Raw genomic sequence first — 19,294 nt, forward strand, 5'->3', positions numbered from 1 at the left:
AAGCCACGGCTAAAAAACCCAATCAGAAATTCCCATTCACAAATACTTAGGCGGCCTTCAATTTCAGCAGCTCTCAGATTTGAAACACGGCAGTGTCAGTGAGAGGTGATCATGTAATTTCTCTTGCCGCATAGATCTTCCAGCCTAGAAAATTATATTTAGTAGGGCTGTTCTTCACGCTCTTCGCCTCGGACCTGCCACATTCTCATCTGACTGCTCTGAGCTTCACGGGAGAGCTGAGTGTTTGTCACTCCCCAAGCCTCGTCCGCATAAGCTGACGCCTCGGAGCAGGATGGAGATGTCTCCAGAGAAACACCGCATGAAAACACCGCTCGGCATGCTCTCCCTCACTATATAAAACTCATTTCTGAAGCTGCTGCTTCACGGGGTGGCCTGGCCCTGAGACAAATGGCCCGGCCCGAGATACGCTCCTGGCCCCGCGGTAAATGGCCCGGCCCCGAGGTACGCTCCCGGCCCGGCGCTGGGGTGAAGGGGGGCAGAGCCCGGCAGTGGCCCCGTCGGACGCTCCCCTGGCGCCCTGCGCACCCCTGCGCGCCTCGGCGGCAGCAGCCGCAGCCGAGAGCGCCGCAGCGCTCCCGCCGCAAAGGCGCGGGCAGGACGCGGACGCGGTGGCGCAGACACCGCAGGCATCGCAGGATGCCGGCAGCGCCCCGCTCGCAGAGCCTCTCCTGCGCTGGCTCCGCGGGCAGGAGCCCCGCGGCAGCGCAGGCCCGGCTCCGCGGGGAGGGCCGTGCGGCGGGAGGAGGCGCGCCTTGCCCGGGCTGCGGGCACCGCGGCGGCCGCCGCCCCTTTAAGCTCCAGCTGTTCCTTTCTGCGGCGCCTATTTTTAGCGCGTGCTCTTGGTAGCATCCAGCTCTGCCCCCTCTCTCTCCGCGCTCCCCCGTCCCCCCCGGTGGTAGGTTCCGCGCGGCGGGGGGACTGAGCATGTCCGAGCGCGCTCGGCAGCGGCCGCCGCGCCGGGGCTGCGCTCGCTCGCAGCGCGGGAAGGAGGGCGCGGGCGCCGCCGCCGCCGCCCGCAAGTAAGTTTGTCCGCGGGCGCGGTGCCGGCGCGGGCGGGCGGGCGAGGGGCAGCAGCCACCGCCTTGGTGCCGCCTCCGTGCCGCAGGGGCGGCCCGGGGCAGGGGTTCGGCTTCGGGCTTCGGCGCCCCCCGCCCCTGGGGGCTGGCGCCGGGAGGGACGCGCGGCGGGACCGGCTGCGCCCGTCCGCCTCGGTGCGCGCATCGGGGCCGCCGCAACTTCGCCGCTGGCCGCTCCCGGGTCAGCGGCTCGCGGCCTGCCCGGCTCGGCTCGGCCACGGCGGGTCCGCGCTCACGGGTCGGCGGCGGGAGAGCGCGTCCCGCGGTGCGTGTGCGGCCCCGCCGGCGGGGACGGTCCGAGCGCGGTGCGGTGCGGAGCGCTCCGAGCGCCGTCCGCGGCTGCGAGCGGCGCAGGGAGAGGCGGGCGGCTGAGCTGGCCCCGCGGAGAGAGCGCGATGCTAAAATACCGAGCGAGTGTCGGCGCAGCCAGCGCACCGTAAGAGTCAGCGAGGCTGCGGTGTTCGAAGGAGTTTCTGATTTAACAGATGATACCGCAGGAAAGAAACAGTTTGCGGAGAGAAACTGTAGCGACACAGGGTTTTTGCTGTCTGGTGTGACAATTTATTCTAGGTGCTCTTTCAGTTTAGAAGAGGTACACTGGTTTAACTTATGGTCGGTAACCAACAAATACCGAAGTATGCCCCGAGATTTTTGCCTCTGAAAATGGAATTTTTATATTAATTTTGGAAATGCTTGTTTTGTTGTTCAGTTCGCCTGTAAATGGGTTTAACGCTACGTGTTCCTAATACTAGGGACTGGAAAGTTTTTCACTTAACGTTGAAAGCGGCATGGTGTAGCTAGTTTCTTTTCCTGTGCTCTAAACCGAGGAAAGGTTTCAGAAGCTGCTTCCCTACTCAAAGGAAGCTTTTTGATGTTTGCAAAGTTGTATTAAGATAGTTTTCTAATTAAAATAATACTAGGGGAAGGGGAATTTGAGGACCTTAGTGTGTCACAGTTGGAAGAATTGGACTAAGATGCTCTTAGTGGACAGCCTGTCTTAATTATAATTTGGCTGTGTCTGTAGGCATTGCCAGTCTAATGACCCGACTTTTAGCATTTTTAAGCCATGCTTATCTTTGCTCAATCACTTAGATTTGGTGTAGTACTCAGACATGAATATTCATATAAGTTAAAATGTCTGTATGTTAAGCCTCGTCAGAATTCAGGTGCATTTAAAAATAGTTACAGACGCAGAAGATGCCATTCCTACCGTGTATATACTTGAGTCTGCTAATTAGCTTTATGGAGGGGAGACGGGAAGACTGCTGGATCCCGCACCTCTGCAACCCCTCAACTTTTCCCTTCTCCCAGATGAAACTCCCTCACCTCCGCCGAGGCAGCGCTCCCGGAGAGTAGCGATTGATCCGTGGGTTTCTGAAAGCCAGTTTGTGTGATTCGGCTCTGGTTTGTGCACAAGCAAACTGCTGTCCTGTCAGTTGCGTTTTTATGAGTATGCAATAATGGAGGAAATTTGAATTCTTGAGTTGATGCTTTTTGCCTGCTGTAAAAGACCACAAGAAAATGCAGCAAGAAGAAAACAACCTATGTTGGCAGAGTAGTGAGAAATAAGAAGGGAAATTCTTGTGCGTGGCAACCTGCCATTTTTCTTATGTGATTAGATTTGATCTGAAATAATACCTGGTATTTTAAATAATAAATTTATTTAAAATATGAGAAATAGTCGAAGTTGGAATGTTAAAAATGCCTTATCTTATGTTCCTGGAGTAATAATTTGTTTGATTATTTGGGTTGTATTTTACTATTAGGATGTTTTAATACTATTTATTTTAGTTCCACAGCTCATATATTAATAGAATTATTTCAGCATCCAAACCAGATAAGGATTCTTTGATAGTCAAGTATATGCTAATAGAGTATACAAGGATATCCTTAAAATATATGCTGTGAATCATAATTCCTGTGCAGTCTCAGTTGATTATTTTTTCTTGTCCAGGTTTGAGCCCAACTAGTGGAGATGAGAAAATTATTGTAGTAACAGTGGGGTTACATATTAGTTGTTTGAGAATGTCTGGTTAGCAGCTGCAGTGTTTGCACAGCTATGTTTCCCTTTAAGCAGAGAAAAAAAAAAGTAACTTATCTTCTTTCACAGTGTATATCTTTCTTTCTGTAAAAACTTTTTTTCTCCACTGTTTGCTTTGCTTAATCTAAAGAAATATCTTCCCTGAGTTTGTTTGTTTTAAAAAAGTGTGTCATCTTGCATTGTAGGAAATATACATACTTACTCCTCCTGGATTTGGGGGAAAAACAGAACTATTAAAAAAATGTAAAAATACAGGTTTTTTTTAGTTGAATGTAATTTAAAAACTGTACCCCCTTGGTCCCCTCCTCCACCCCCCAGATCTCCAAACCCTGATAATAATGACATAAATTTTTTTCATAGGGACGTGATGATTATTTAAGGCTGGTAGCAGAAGGCAGTAGTCTAGGATTGTCAGCACTGCTGATCATGTGTTAATTCACAAGGCCTTTGCACTCTTGTTTTTGTTGATGAGCTACTGTGACTTACTTCTTCTTCATCCTTTAGTGAGTTGCTGTTGTTTCTTAAGTTACTGTAAGAAAAAACATTAAACTTTGAGTGCCATTGAAACATATGGGAGGTGACAATCTTACAGAAGCAAACAGTTACTACTGGCAAGCCTGGTCGGGTTTCAGATTAGCACGAGATTGTTACATGATTGTGAATGGCTTAGCTCAGGAGATACTGATACTTTTGTTTAGTAAAGCCGTTTACTTGAACCTGGGATGGCTTCATTGCTCATTGTAGCGGATATTTCTTAAGTAGGGCGTCTCTGGTGTGTGAACTGTTGCCATCAGAGGCAGAAGGAGCATTTTGAAATAGGCAAAGAACTGAGCATTTTTAAGCCCGTGGGGAAGACCTTAAGGTGTTCAGACATTGCTCTCTTAATATCATCAGGGGTAATTTGTGCCTGGGCCAGATGCTTGTGTGGCTCCTGCAGCAGTGAGCTGTAAATTACCCTGCTATTCCAGCATCTGCTCCAACAAGATTTACTGAAGATTAGATATAGATACAGAGAAGGTAGCTCCTGGATATCTCATGAAGTGTCATACACTTCAAGACAGGAAGTTATTTGATCTGCAGGTTAAAATCTTTCAGATGGAGCAGAGGCCCCTTTCACAGAAAAACCTTATCTGTGGCTGCAGCAGTACAAGTAGTGAGTTCCTCCTGTACCTAAAGCTACTGCTTGGATCTCTCAACTACACATTGAGGCAACTGATGGCCTCCTGCTTTCTTACATTACTCTGGCAAAACAGGGATTGAAGCCATATTTAATTTGTTGTTGTTGTTATTCTGCTGCCTACTAATGGGGTGAAATGAGAGAGAGAAGTAGGGGGAAAATCGTAAACCTGTGTCAGTCTTCCATGTTCCACAGATATTATACTGAGAGCTAATTTGAGGTTTGGCTCCCTAACTCTTAAATGTCATGAAGACCATGAGCCCCACTTTGTTACTCCTCAGGAATAAACTAGTTATCTTTGTTATTTGATGGTTGAGAAATCATGAAAGAAGAGGGGTGTTTGACATGGGAGCAAAGGGGAAACAGAGAGGACAGCTACAAGCTGGATATGTGTCATAATGGAGTTCTCAGCAGAGCATGAACACAGAGCAAAAACACTGCCTGTCACAAAACAAAGTGGCCCCTTTCTCTGGGGCCAATGTGTAATGTCTTGCCCATAGTGAGTTCCTTCATGAATAGCTTGAGAATATGAAAGGTCTATCAGTCTCCACATTTTTTTGTTTTGTTTTGTTCTGGAGCTGGTTGTTTTCAGGCTTAGAGTGATAAGTCTAAATCAATTTATGAATTTATGTATTTCTGGTGAGCTTTTATTCCTTATGATTTGGGCCCTATTCACTACTCTGCCCTGCCCCACCTGCCCCAAGGTGTAATAGTGGATCAGCATTGAAGCCTGACTGATTTGAAAAGGAGAGTTAAACTTAAAATTTGTGAAGGAACAAGGAGATTTCCCCAGGACAGCTGTTCGCATTGTTAATCTTGAGGGACCTTGAGGAATTTGAAGTGACTTGATGAGACTTATCATTTAAAAAAAAAATTCTTAATTCAATATTTTGGAGTGAATCCCTCTCAACAGTTGTGTATCCATTGTGCACTTTCCAGTTATTATTTAGCCCAAGTTTTTGCTCTTATTAACTAATTTTTAGGCTAGTGTTGTTTTTATTCAACTTCCAGCTATCAGGTCTGGCTATTTGCCTGTTCAAAGAGCTACTTATTGTCCAATTTTTTAATAGGAAAATCTATATTAATTGATGAAGGCCTCTTGATAAGACTGAGTTCATCAAATCTTTTGCTCTTTATGTGTTTTCACTCCTGTTTTATTTTTGTGTCTAGTCAGTTAGACTATTTTCTGTCTCTTGCATCTACTGCACCCTGGATGTAAATGCTTTTCCTAATGTGCAGTAACTTTGCACACAAATTAAACTGTAAGGGCAAGAAAAAGTCAGGGCCCTAATAGGAAGGAAAGACTGTAAAGAAAGGTCTGATGGTGAAGTAGGTACAGGTTGTCTTATGCTTTGTTGGGAAATCTATCAGTGGTCAACAGTAAAAGATGAATGAAAGGAATTTTGAGCACTAAGAAGAGTTTTAAAGATCTTAGCAAATGTAAGACCATTTCTGTGGAAGATGGGAACTTTGTTAGGCTGGGAATGGGAGCCTTAGCTGTGCAAGATCCACTGCTGCAGTTTACACATTATTCAGTCATCAGTGACCAAAGTCAGTGACACTTTGGGTCAGCCTGGGACACAGACCCTTTGCATCCCTGTGAAGAACAGCTGACATATTTGCCAGTCATGGATGTAAGATGTTTCTTACTGACTATGTTAAACAAAGCTGTAGTACTTCTGTCTCGAACCTGGGATGACTCTGGAAATATTGCCTCCTGAAAGTGTTGGCACTTTGTTTGTTCAGTTGACACCGTTTGTATGCACTTCTGTTCTGGAAGGTATTCTCACAGCCATCAAAATAGATTACTAGAATCCATCCTGTCTGTCTTCAGTGGGTGATCTCACCTACCCAAGCACCAAATTTGGAGAAAAAATATGCAACGTGAACATGTAGCACGGCTGCTTATATGATATGCTTTTTCTTTCCAGACATTATATATACAATTCTCATTCATTTCGCTGTGAACTTGGCTTGTGGAAACAGAAAAGAATTGTCTGCCTCCTGTGTTCCTTCATATAAAATGCTTTTGGGACACATAGATGCGAAACAAATTTCATAGGTAAAACACAGTTCAACTGAAGTACTTGCATAGATAAATAGTATCCAGAAATCTTTACATAAACTTTATATGTGACATGCATACAAAGATAAGACTTTGACACTGTAGTCAGAACTGTGTTTTTCCCCAGAGCATAACACAACCAGATTCCATGAAGATACTTCCTAAAATAACGTTATTAGATATTCCTTAATCTAACTGTAGCTATATAAAACCTTAGTAATAAATCATATTTCATAAATAATACAGAGCACACTAAAAGTGTTAGTATTTATAGTCACTGCGGTGCAATTGGATTCACTTGTAAGTCTTCTTTATACTTACTTTCTGATTTTAAATTATTAATACTGTTCTATTTCAGAAATTGATATTTGTATACCATTGATGTAAATCCAATCTATTCAGTCATGTGAATCTTTGACAGTTGAATTCCAAGTGGTCTTATGCATTTTGTTGCACAAAAAAGCCAGGGCATCCATATTGTTGATAAAAGGATATTCCAAGGTGATTGATCAATTAATATTACATCTTTTGTAGCTTCTGGAAAGAGAAACTGTAACAGCTTTTAAATCCCCTTTAGAGAAGGAAACAACTCTTACCCAGGTCTAGAAGAAGCAATTGCAAGAAAAAAGGATGCAATGGGAAGCAAAATGTTTGGGGTTTTTTTTCTGGCTTTAATTCTCTATTGGGATCTCATTGTTAGTGTCCTTGGGTTTTCAGTAATTTTCTCTGGGATTACTTCTATTTTTCCTTTTTTCATTTTTCCTGGCGTGACTATAAACACTAACTGACGTGAACTATTATAGCCATAGGAATAATGCTAACTCATTAGTAGTCAATCTCACTTCTACATGAAACCTCAATCCCCTTGTTGTACTTTCTGCCTGAATAGTTTTCAAAGAACCACTCTAATTTTATTTGTGGACTTAAACCACTGATAGAATTCCCACTCATGCCTTCTGTTGCCATTACTATATCACCATGGCAAAAATAAATTATGTCTTTCTTTGCATGCAGTTTCCATATGCCAGAAAGGATGATAGTAGCAGGAATTGGCTGGTCCATGTGGAATGCTTGACTGTGAAACTCTTTCCATATACAAACTGGCATACCTCCTTTTTATTTTTTCTTATTTTTTTTAACTGAGGTCTGCCTCACCTGAAATCTTACATACCTGAGTTTGTGCTCCACTGAGAAGTTTTACCTGAAAGCAATGAAAGACTTAGACACCTCTAAAATGGGAAAAGTTGAATAGCTAAGTGTAGGAAATTGTAAGGAATGTTTTGAGGTGGTAGTACTATCTGTAAAATGAAGATATTACTAGCTGCACAACGTAGCATGATATGAAAAGATAAGTTCATTAATGTTAGTGAAATACTCTGATGCTCTAGTGATGATCACTTTGGAGAGGCTCATGAGGAAATTGATTCTTCTGTCATCCTAGCAGAGCTTAACTAGAGTACCCTAAGGCTATGGACTGAGCAACTCTGATCAGACTAGACCCCAAATACCTTATCTGCTTACTTAGTAAATGGTGCTCTCTGAGTGTTGGTGGAAACAAGTGCAGTGCTCTGTGAAGACATAGCTGAAAATTGTGTAAAGCTTTTAATCTCTATTTTGGAGAAGATTGTTTAGACACTTGGTGACCTGTGGTTCTTAAATGTGTTGCAAATAGCAGCCACTGTATAAGAGGTGTTGGTACCTAGTGAAGTCCCCATCAAACTGCAACCAACCTTCTGAACTGAGGAAGAAAAGCTTTGTACTGATAATATGACTGTGAAAGAAGAGATCTGTGTAACTGTCTGCATAATCATTAGTGAGAGTAAGTGAATACAGACAGCAGCAAGTAAGACAGAATTAAGATACAAATGGTCCTGATTTTCGTGAGTGTGATTCTTTTCCTTACACTCCATAAAGGAAACATCATAAAAATTATGCTATATGTCTGCTGGAGCTCTAGTTCACATGCACATCATATCCAACAGCACTAGCAGTGATCTGCAAAGTGGTTAAACCCACTGATGGAGGCAGTGACTGTTGATGGCCAGGTGGAGGAACAGCATGGCTGGGTGGAGTTTGCAATGTTTAGAGTGAAATGTAACCAGACATTATAGGTAGGGACCTTAAAGATTATCTAGTTCCAACCGCCCTGCCATGGGCACATCTCCCACTAGACCAGGCTGCCCAATGCCCCATCCAACCAAGCCTTGAACACTGCCAGTAAATAGGGCATCCCCAGCTTCTGTGGACAATCTGTACCTGATTTTTTACTGGGACACAGTGAACGACAAATTGTCTCTCCACAGTTTTGTCACAAATGTTGCAGAAAGTGTTGCAGGAAGTTTTGAGCGAGGCTTAGAATATTGCTAGATATAAAGCTTGACCTCAATGAAGTTTTAAAAGGAAGGTATTGCAAATATAGTAACATTGAGAAACACCCGGAAGAGAACCCTCACCTTCCCATATGTTCTTTCCCCAAGTTCCTTTACCTTCTGCTTTCCCCAGATTTCAAGGTCCTGCGAGTCAAACATGGCAAAACTGTAGCACAGGCAGAATGCAAACTTGTTACTGCTCTTCCCAGTGTGGCCTCAGTCGCTTCTAACAACTTCTATTTCACAGGTATGCACTCGAGGGCAGAAGTTTGGTAACATTTTGCGGCAGCGGGCAGTAAAAATGAATTCTTTGAATTAATTTATGTCATCTTCTGTCACTCCCTTTGGGGAGCATAAGATACCAGTGGTTGGAGCCCATGGGTCTTTCTTCAGCTGAAAAAAAAAAAAAAAGGGAAATCTTGAGGAAATATGAAAGTTGTCACTGATAGGGAGGAAATTGTTCCATCTCCGTGATCTGTAAATTCCTGTAACTGCTAATTGCATCCTGTTTTCTACTTCCCCTTTGCAGTTATTTTAATTACAACTCACTTGAGTGAAAGTACCTGTCTGTTGATGTCTGAGTGAATCCAAAATGACGAAGAAAAAAAAAAGTAAAAAAAAGTCCTTTATTTTTTCCACATTTTAAAATACTCAGTCATGTGGTAGGTCAGTTTTCTGGTTTTAGTTTTCCAAATGTATACCTCTATGTAAACCAGTACATCTTGAGATAATAAGAGGATTTGGTTTTAATAACTTCCTCTGAAAAGCCCAGTAACTCAATTTTCCAAAGCTATGTAGCTATTTTCCAGGTGTATTAATTCACCTTTGCCAAAATGAGCCAGTTTCATACCTGTTTGAGGGCAAAAGCAATGACCAATTTGCTTTAATACCTATGAGTTAGGTCACTTCATGTTAAGTGGAGGTTGAAACACTGACTCAGATTGCCCAGAGAAGCTGTGGGTGCCCCATCCCTGGAAGTGTTCAAGGCCAGGCTGGATGAGGCTTTCAGCAAGCTGGTCTAGTGAAAGGTGCCCCTGCCCATGGCAGAAGGGTTGGAACCAGATGATCATTGAGGTCCCTTCCAACTTGAATGATTCTGTGATGAGTATTAGAAGGATTTTAAAGAGTAGTCTGAAAAAAAAAGTGGGGATAATTGAATATAAATTGTGCCAATCTACAGAAATACAGAATGATATGGTGTGAGGCAGTGAAGCTGGTGTCAGCAGCTTGTAGTGTTCTAGGTGCTTGTACCTGACATTTTATACCACAGTGCTTCAACAGTGGCACCATGCAAATTTCAGAGCATCCAGCATTCAGTTTCCACACCAGGATTATATTACTCAAGTTTGTTTGGAGTTCTGGACTGTTGCAATTTTAAACCACTAGTGTTTTGTCATGTGTCTTTGTGTAGGAAGATTCCCATTTAATACTAATTGAACTGTGATAAATTAATGATTGTGACCAACTCTGAGCTGTAGTACATCTGAATCCTGCAAATGTGTTTATATTAAAGATGCAAGTAACGGGCTAACTTGAAAGACAATCTTATTACATCTTCCAGACTGTTCTTGGTGCATCGCTAATCATATCTCTTCACAGGTCAAGAAAGGTAAAATGATAGTATTTTCTCCAAAGAAAACAAGCTTATCATCCATTTCTTGATTGTGGATTAGAAACACAACATTCTTCCTGAAGGACTTCAGAATATAACCTTGTCAGTTGCTTTCTCCAAACACACATATCTACTGCCTCGTGCAAGAGCAGTTAGGAGAAGACAGGCAAGACTTCATTCTGGTAAATCATCAGAGCTAAAACAAGATTACTGTCATTGTTCCCTAGTATGTGATATTTAGAAAAGTTTTCTGCTCTTTGAAGCAGTAATTCTTTGTGTTACTTGTTTTGATACTGTCTCAGGTAGGCTCTTGATGTTGAAGAGAACATAGTTGTATTGATGCATAAAATATATGTATCACTTTGGATGAAGGAAATTTTTACTCTGTGCAAATGAGCATTTGCATTTTTTACAATATCATAATGATTTAATGTACTTCTAAGAGTGCATGACTCCTAATTATAAAGAATAAGACTGAATCTGAGGTGACCATTTGGGTCAAAACTTTTCTCTGCCTACTCCAAATCATCCAGCCTGCCTCTGCATACTTTGGCTTTTTTGAATCTTTAGTTATTATGGATACACTTTTAGTATTGCTAATTGGCTACACTAAGTTTTCCTTTCTTAAAAAAATGCTGATGCAGAAAAGTAGTTTGTGTGAGAACACTAGGGGAGTGTTTTAAGAATAGTTGCACTTTGAGAGCCTAGTCTCATAAAATAACTTGAGAATGGTTGGTTAAAGGTGAGCTACAAGAACAACATTTAATTTCAACCTTAAATTAAGGTATTAACTAATAAAGCTTGTGACGGGAGATTACAGAAATTATGCCTTAGTCTCTATGAGTATTACTACATTGAAATTCAAGCCTAAACTTGTACTTTTTTTCTTTCTTGCATGCTATCTGTATTTGGAAGTTCTAGTTCTGATCTTTCCTATCAACAGATGTTTTTGCTATGAATTTATGATCTAAACCAAATAAAAATGTACAGGGCAACAATAGTAAAACAGTAAAACAAGTAAGTAAAACAAAGAAGCCTAACCTTTCCCTTAAAAAGCTACTTCATCAGGCTCTAGAGTCTAGGACAGGGACAGACTTTGACTAATTTTATTTTAACATAGGGAAGATCTGGATAATTTTCCCTTGAACAGCTCTACAAATCAACAAGTAGTGAAAAATAGGTTCTTCCCATGTGGTAGTGAAGGGTCAGATAGTGTATTACTTCACAGCTTTGAAACATGTGTGGATAATATTTCTACCTTCTGTTCATCAATAGAGAACCAATCATGTTTATATTTATATATTTATTATAATCAAGTCCATGTGTATTTTTTGTCTTCTACTCTCTGGCTAATTGGTGGAACCAAGCTGCCATGAACTGGATATACATGCTACTAAAAGTATGAATTTGTATTTTTTCTCTTAATCTTTAAAAGCACATAAGGCATTTTCTGGTGCAGCACCACTGGTTTTATGTTTGTTTTTTTGTTTGGTTTTTTTTTTTTTTTTTTTGCATGTGAATGGTACCTAAATGTTGTTCACCCCAATAGACAGAATTGCTGTTGGTGGTGTGGTCAGAAAAGAGAACTCATTCTGTGATATAAACCCTTGAGTATTTTAATTGTAGTATAGATAGGAACAAATGCCTGAGTTTTGTTCTTTGCAATGTCCAGCCTGACATGGCGAGAAAAATGATTTGCACAAGTTTTTTATACAGTAGTATTTTGTGTAACTCTTTTGTTGCAAAAATTGCAAGTACCTCTACTGTGCTTGCCAGTAAAAGAGAGATTACAGGAACAGAGCAAAACCCCCCTTCATTCTCTTCCAACTAATTTGATTCCTGCTAAAATCCTGTTTATGTTTGGAAAGGAATGACCTTGAAACATTGTAGTTCACAGTTCAAGTGTTTTGGTAAATATTGGGTTATATACTGGGTGACCTGAATAAAAATAATTAGTAGGCAGTAGAATATTTTGTTGCTGAATTTCTTACTATCTTTTTAAGTTGTTAATTTTTTCATGTACCTCTGTGTACCTACCATTTGTTTTATGAAGGATAAATTTAGTATTGTGGAATCAATAATGACATTTCCCATTCCATGGCCGTAGCTCTTATTTAATGCTTTCAGTACAGTCATTTTTATAGATGCTCTGCATAATGTATCAGCATGGGCCAGACTTTTGTCTGTGACTCAGAAAATGTTGTAATTATATTGGTGCAGGCAGCTCCATCTCCTACTTAGGAGGCTATAGTCATGGTAGTGAGTTTTCTACATGAATGGAGAATTTGTAAGCCTGCACCAACATTAAATAAATAAACTCTGACAAGTGTTGAAATTTTATTTCAATTATGTGGTAGTGTTTGGTTTCTGTCAGAGGGCTCTGTTGTTCTCCAGCACCCCCATTATGTGCATGCATTTACAGTGAAGGGAAGGTAATTTGTGGCCTCATGTTCTGTTGGGTAGTGGTGAAGTAATTTTGGTAAGAATGGACATTGTCACTCTTGCTTCTCTTATTCCCTGAATCGCTTTGCAAGTGCCACAGTTTAATGTTGCTGGAAAAAGTGCCTAATGCAGGCAGCCTGAAATTATGTGAAAACTGCTTGTAATAGCCTCAGTTTAATACCAGAAACAGAATAGAGGAAACTGTGCACAGACATAGACAGCCTGAATCATCAGCTGCTGGTGAAAATCTCATGTGTGCATCCAGCCAGGCAGAAAAAATACTGACTTCCACTCCAGTTCAACAAAGCCATATGAGTTTTTAAAACTCATAGGTGTGGGCTTAATTGTTACAGTGTATCAATTTAACCTGAATTAAGAGAAAGGAAGCAGTATGATTTTACATTAATGAGATGTACAAAGCCGAGCTAACAACAGTGTCCAGTTAGGCGTTTGCAGGGCACAGGTGTCTGGATGTCCCCTTTCCTGTGTGCTGCCTGTACTTTTTGGGATGATGCAGTTCTCAGGTTAGATGTGGATATCACAGCTAAGAAGGGTAATAAGATAAGCCCCCTTTGGCTAAAAAAAGAGCTGTGCTAAGCTTGAGGATGACGCACATGTAGGCTTTCCTTTGGACTTCCACCTGGAACTGCAAGAATACATGAAAACCCCCTTCCTCCTCAGCTGATGAGATCTAGGGGAGCCCCATATTGGTCACTTCCTGCTTTAATCTGCTGAGAACAGCCTCCTAAAGCAGGCACGTTTCTGACCTTTATTCAGTGATCTGTCAAAATATTTGGTAGGTAATGTGTGATGTTTTTGCTCAACCGTGATTTTAATTCTACTATTGTAATCCTACAAATCAGACTACTAAACAGTGGAATGAATGTCCCGTGTCATTTTAGTAGCACTTGAGCAAGCAGCGCTGTTATTATTGATCTCATGGCATATAGTGTTGAATCTAATAATAAAAAATAAGATATTACTTAACCTTTTTCATGGTTTTCATATTAATAATGATTTGCAAAAAAAGTTGGAGCATTAAGAAACAGCTAAATATATGTTTCTGAGGAAAAAGAATAAGAAAAAATTCAAAACCAATTCTAAGTTTTAATTAGGAAAAGATTAACTGTATAATTAGCTTTATTGCAGAGGCATAACTAGGTCCCATTTTCTTCTGTAGTTGAAATGTCCCATGTGAGCATTTATAAATCTTAAAACTCTCCAAATGGAGACTTGAATACCCGCACCACGTTTCACTTCTGTCTTATTGATCTTAAGGCATTATCAACACTCACAAATAGACAATTGCAAATCCATCTTAAAACTGAAGTGCTTGCCATTTGCATGATATTCTCTCATGAGGCTCCTCTGTCTGAGATTTGTCTTTTCAATTACCATTTGCTGTCACTCAGAACTTCTTGCACTTTAATATTGTAACACAAATACCTCTGAGTCTATCCAGGTTTATCAGTTCCTTTTCTGTTTCCAGGCTGTTTTCAGTCCCAAGTAGATTTAAAGAAATGTTCTTAAACAACTTGATTGGTAAAGATTCACAAAGCAATAGTAAGAGTTCATAATTTCAAGGCTCCCTGAAAAACCAAATAATTAGATTGTTTCTCTTTTGAATTTTTAGTGGAATTACAGGTTCACGAGATAGAATTTAGGGCTTCAACAGAACTTAAATGTCATGGCATAAATTATCTTCAAGATAAGAAAACTCTAGTATTGGTAGCATTTGTAGCATTCCTAGTGATGAAAGAAAAACCTAACGACTTAAGTACATGTGGTGCTTGTGGCTCCTGTCTTATTGTACAAGTAATTGGCCAGAAAACAAAAGGAATATCACAATAAAAGGTTCATATAATTGGCTACTCTGTTTCAATGCTAAGGCCAAGCAGTCTGTGCTGATATTTTTTGCTGTTGTAAATCTTGGGTCTTAGCTGTTCCTAAATAGAATTAAATTGAGTCATTGCTAGACATTATTTTCTGCAGTGCTAAATTCTTTCTGATTTTTAAAAGTTCAAAAATACTTAGGCCTTTACTGAAGACAGTAAGAACTGTGTGTGGTGATGATGGTTGAAATCAGACAGAAAGTTGCATGCCAGGGCACAGCATACACAAGACCTTATCTTGCCAGGCTCCATCATTGAATTCTGCATAGCTAAATTTGAACTTTGCTCTTGAATTTCCCAATGAGCGTGTCTATCTTTCTATCCATGGATGACCCTAACTACTTGACGTACTACCTTATTTTCTTAAATTCAGTCCTCACAAATACTGTGTCTTTATTTTTCAGGTTAAGTTTAAGAATGGCATATTTTGTTTTCTTGTTTTGTAAGTGGCAGTACAGGTAACTCAATTGAAGACTTTACCTTCTTTTTTGTTTGTGTACATATTATAGGAAAACTAAAAGCAATGAGTCATTGTTAGGTGTTTGGCTGCAAAACTAGATGTTAGAAGCATGCTAACAATCTGAGCATTTTTTCTGATATTTTACAGTGTTCCTTTTGGAATTGATATAACCTGCTTTTAGATTTCTCCAGTATTAAATTTCCTGAGTATCTAAATGTGAGACTTACGCCTTTTACTTTTGAAAATGCTATGGTTTTTGCTCAATTACTTCCTTGTCAGTGTGATTCATATATTTTCTACAATATCTGTCATTTGACAAAGTAAACCTGTGTGCTATTTCGTTACTCCAGTGGTGAATTTTAATTTGTTTTATATTTTAATTTCTTCTTGAGAGTGACTTTATGACCTCAGTTTTATGAGTCAAGAAGCTCCCTTCTGTGAAATCAGTCTGCTTTTTCTATTTGAATGAGGCAAATTTCTATGTACAAGATAAGCACTGAACTGATTTTACAGGCTTTTATTAGGAAGTTTGATGGGATTTTTTTATCCAGCTCTGGTCTTGTCATACCCATTTCCTTAGAATTTCTGTAGTCTGTGTTTTAGTGAATACTCTGATGTGAATATCTTGAGTCGTTCATCGTTGTCCGTGTCCTTTCAAGTGCTTAGGATAAAGACTGTGTTAGATGTGTATTTAGGGTGGTTGGTGCAGCCTACACTGTTCCACTCATCTCTGTGCTTCTTCCTCTCTTCAGAATGGGGTAGGTAAATTTTTGGCAGCAAGATTTCATGCTACTTGTTGCTCATTAGATTGAAAACTCCATCTGGAGAAGATATTAATCCAAACTGTTATTCCAGTGCAGCTTGTTTTGAAGTTATTTTTTTCAGACTGGGACTGACCAGTGGTATGTTAGATAAAGAGTGGCTCCTTTGGAAATTTTTTTTAGTGTATTTAGGTGTGTACAAACAGTTTCAGACTGTTTCATGTCCTAGTTGATCTATGTCATCTTGATTATATTTGTGACTTTCTCTCTCTCTCAAACATGTAAGTTTTCATGTGGATTCATCTATTTTTTTTTTTTTAATTTCAAATAGTCAAAAATAAAATTGCTTTGACCTAGATTTCTTGTAAATTCTTTAGGTTCTATTGCATGTACTACTTGGAAATTATAGTTCAATTTGGATGGGAAGTTTTAATTTTTTTTAAATTGCATTTTAGCTGTCAGATGAAGAATTGTGTCTAGTATTGTGTGAAGTGTTGTTTCTTCCATATGCAATTGAAAGTTGGTAATTTAGACTCAGCCTTTTGTGAGCAATTTTTTACGATATTTAAAATTCCTGTCATTCCTCAAACAGAGGATCACTGTGAAGTATTCATGGAGGGAATAGTTTCTTCTGATGTTGCTAGATTGGTCTTGAGATCTTGTTTCTAATTAACAAAAAGAAGCCCAGCAGCATCCTTTCATATCAGGAAGAAAACCAGGGAAAAATGTAGCATTGAGATAAGGCAAAAAGGAAAAAATAAAAGGAGTTCTTCAGCAGAATCTTGGCCACAGTCTTGTGAGTTGCAGTTTTCTATTTTAGATTTAATTTTCCTTTGGAAACTGCTTAGGAAAAATAAAAATAAGATAAAACTATGTTTTTTTCAGAAAGAATGATCTCTTCTAATCTTTACCTACATTTGGCTGTTGCAAAATACAATAATTAGGTCACAGACATATAGCATATAGCAGCAAATAAAAATGTAATAGTTTAAAGATAAGCCTAATCACAGACAAAATCTGATGCTCGGTATACTCTGTGAGTGGCTTGCCCTCTTGCCTCACAGTCTCATGGGAATGTGTTCCTTCTGTAAAATCTTCCTATTTTCAAGATTTTGCCCACCCCGCCTTGGGAAACTGTGATTTTTTGCAGGGATGCCTGCTAGGAGGTCCCTCTGGGAGCAGTTGTGGGCCCAGAGCATGCTTCTGCCACCATCACTTACCATCTGGGCTGCTTTATTCACCTGGAGTTCACATTCTTAAACATATGTACTGATATTTGTTCATTTCTGTGTTCTCTCCTGTGTGTATTTGTGTATTCATAAGCCAGCGTGTCTTGAACAGTGATGGTTGGTATTCTCTAACCCAGGAGTAGACTAAGGGCTTAGAGCAATGGATATTTAGTTTATTAAAAGGCAGAATACGTAAACCAACATTTTTCCTAAGTTCTGTGTATGTGTAATGTTGAGTCTTTATTTTCCATTATCTTCTGCACCCTTAATTTAATCTTAGTGAAAGGAAGGACGTCAATTCTAAAAACTAAGTTTAGAGCTGGGACAAACAGCATCCACTGCAATATGGGATTTCTGATGGAAGAAAATATGCTTCCAAACAGTAGTTCTGTTTCCCAAAAAGGCAGGCCTACTCTAATACCCTGTGATGGGGTGACAGGGCAATCTGCTTGTCTCACTGTAATTTGCTACATATACTTAGTCCTGAGTGACTTAAAATTAATATCTACATAAACCTCCATAAGTGGGGTGTGTGCCCCACTAGGTTTATGCATTTAAACATGGTGGTTCAGTTCATTCATTGCTGGCCAAACAGTTTCTTAATTCTGCTTTACATACATACAGCTGCTGATGGCCTTAGTGATTAATAAGATATAGTAACTATTTTTTTCAACCTTCAGAAATCCATTTAGGCAACAGATGAGGTTACAGTTGATGTTCCTGGATAGATGAGTTGTGATTCCTATATAGCTTTTTGGAAATATTTTACACATTCTCCTGTAAATTCAAGAAATAGGCAGGCAGCTCTTAGTAAAGTTTACAGTCTCAAAAACAGGGAGTGATTTGTATTCTTTGGGCTATGTTCTTTAGCTATGTCAGGATGATAAACAGAAACTCCATGTTAATCTGACTTAGTAAGGAGCTTTCAGGATGCAAGTTAGCAGATTTGTAATCTGCCTGTTTGTAAACAGATACTGTTTTTGACCTTGCTCGTTCTGGATGTGCTTCATCACTGTAGCTTCAGAAAAGCATAACACATTTTCCCCATTACCTAAATTGCACCAAAAAAAAATGGAAGCCAGAACTTTCTGCCATAGATTCTCAAATTACTGCATTATCCCATAGCTGAGGGCCTAGTGCTGTTTTCATGTTCTTATGCAATGCTTTTAATCCTCAGTGATCGGCATCCTTTAAGAATTAGTGTCCAGTTTTTCACTCCCATTATTTTTATGGGCTCTCAGTACACATACACTTGTGCTGCTTAGAAACCACTGTGTGCAATTAATTGATTAATAACAAGCTGTATTTAAGTGTTCTGCTGCTGGGCCTGTTGTCTTTTTCTATTACTTTTTTTTTATTCTTGTTTTTATTAAGCAAAATAAATCATGCTTGTCATTTAGCTGGCTGAAAAAAGGTGAACACCAAACTCTTAAATTCCTCCTCTTTAAAGTGCTGAGTGTTAATTTGGCTTCTCAGTAGAAACTGTCTTGAGAGGCAATATGACTATATTATAATTGTGTGAAAGCAAAACATCTGCAAGACTGAAGGAACATCAAGCAGGTTTGTTTTCTAATAAGGTACTTGAGAAGGAATTAAAATTATTAAAAAGATATTACTACTGTGACATGTAAAATAATAATCCAGTGGCTTGTATCTTCCATTTCTCACACAGAAAGCAGAAGTTACTTAGTGGGAATCTCAGAGACATCTCATCCTTGGAAGTTTGCTTGCAGACCTTTATCTTTCTAAGATTAAGCCAACCAAAAAGGTGTCAGGTTGGGTAATACTGTGGAGATTTTATCAAGAAAATAGGACCAGATTTCACAAAGACTACATATTTTTGCATTTTCCTCAATTCAGTTTATGCTCTGTCAATTATATCTGCTCTTGTGTCAGTGGTGCTTTAGTTTGGCAGTGGGGTGATGGTATTCCTGTTGTCTTTTGTTTAGAAAGTTAAGCCCCTGGATAGCTTTTCATACTGTATGCCCATTCAGAGTATCAGAACTCGATCCATGAATCCCAGCTGCAGAGTAAGAGTGTAGCGGTGACTGTGGATCTAACTACTGCTCTGTAGCAACTCATTTTCCTTTCACATGACCTTTTTGCCCCATGATTTAAAAACGTCAACTCCAGAAACAAGTAGCTAGAC

General features: G+C 39.9%; 1 protein-coding gene across 5 annotated transcripts in view; it reads left to right on the forward strand.

Moving 5' to 3' along the window:
* The first annotated feature begins 234 nt into the window (after positions 1 to 234).
* OXR1 (oxidation resistance 1) overlaps positions 235 to 19,294 on the forward strand; it is a 259,358-nt gene continuing 240,298 nt past the window's right edge. The window contains exon 1 of one of the 5 annotated variants that reach the window (XM_038127446.1): positions 235 to 462. In XM_038127446.1, coding sequence (XP_037983374.1) covers positions 447 to 462 — 16 coding nt within the window. In that variant the 5' untranslated portion in view covers positions 235 to 446. Of the gene's footprint in view, positions 463 to 819; positions 1,041 to 19,294 lie in introns of those variants that run through there. The other 4 variants (XM_038127438.1, XM_038127444.1, XM_038127442.1 and 1 more) reach the window with 4 other exon arrangements.

The sequence above is a fragment of the Motacilla alba genome, chromosome 2, assembly GCF_015832195.1.
Source record: "Motacilla alba alba isolate MOTALB_02 chromosome 2, Motacilla_alba_V1.0_pri, whole genome shotgun sequence".
Classification (NCBI taxonomy): Eukaryota; Metazoa; Chordata; class Aves; order Passeriformes; family Motacillidae; genus Motacilla; species Motacilla alba.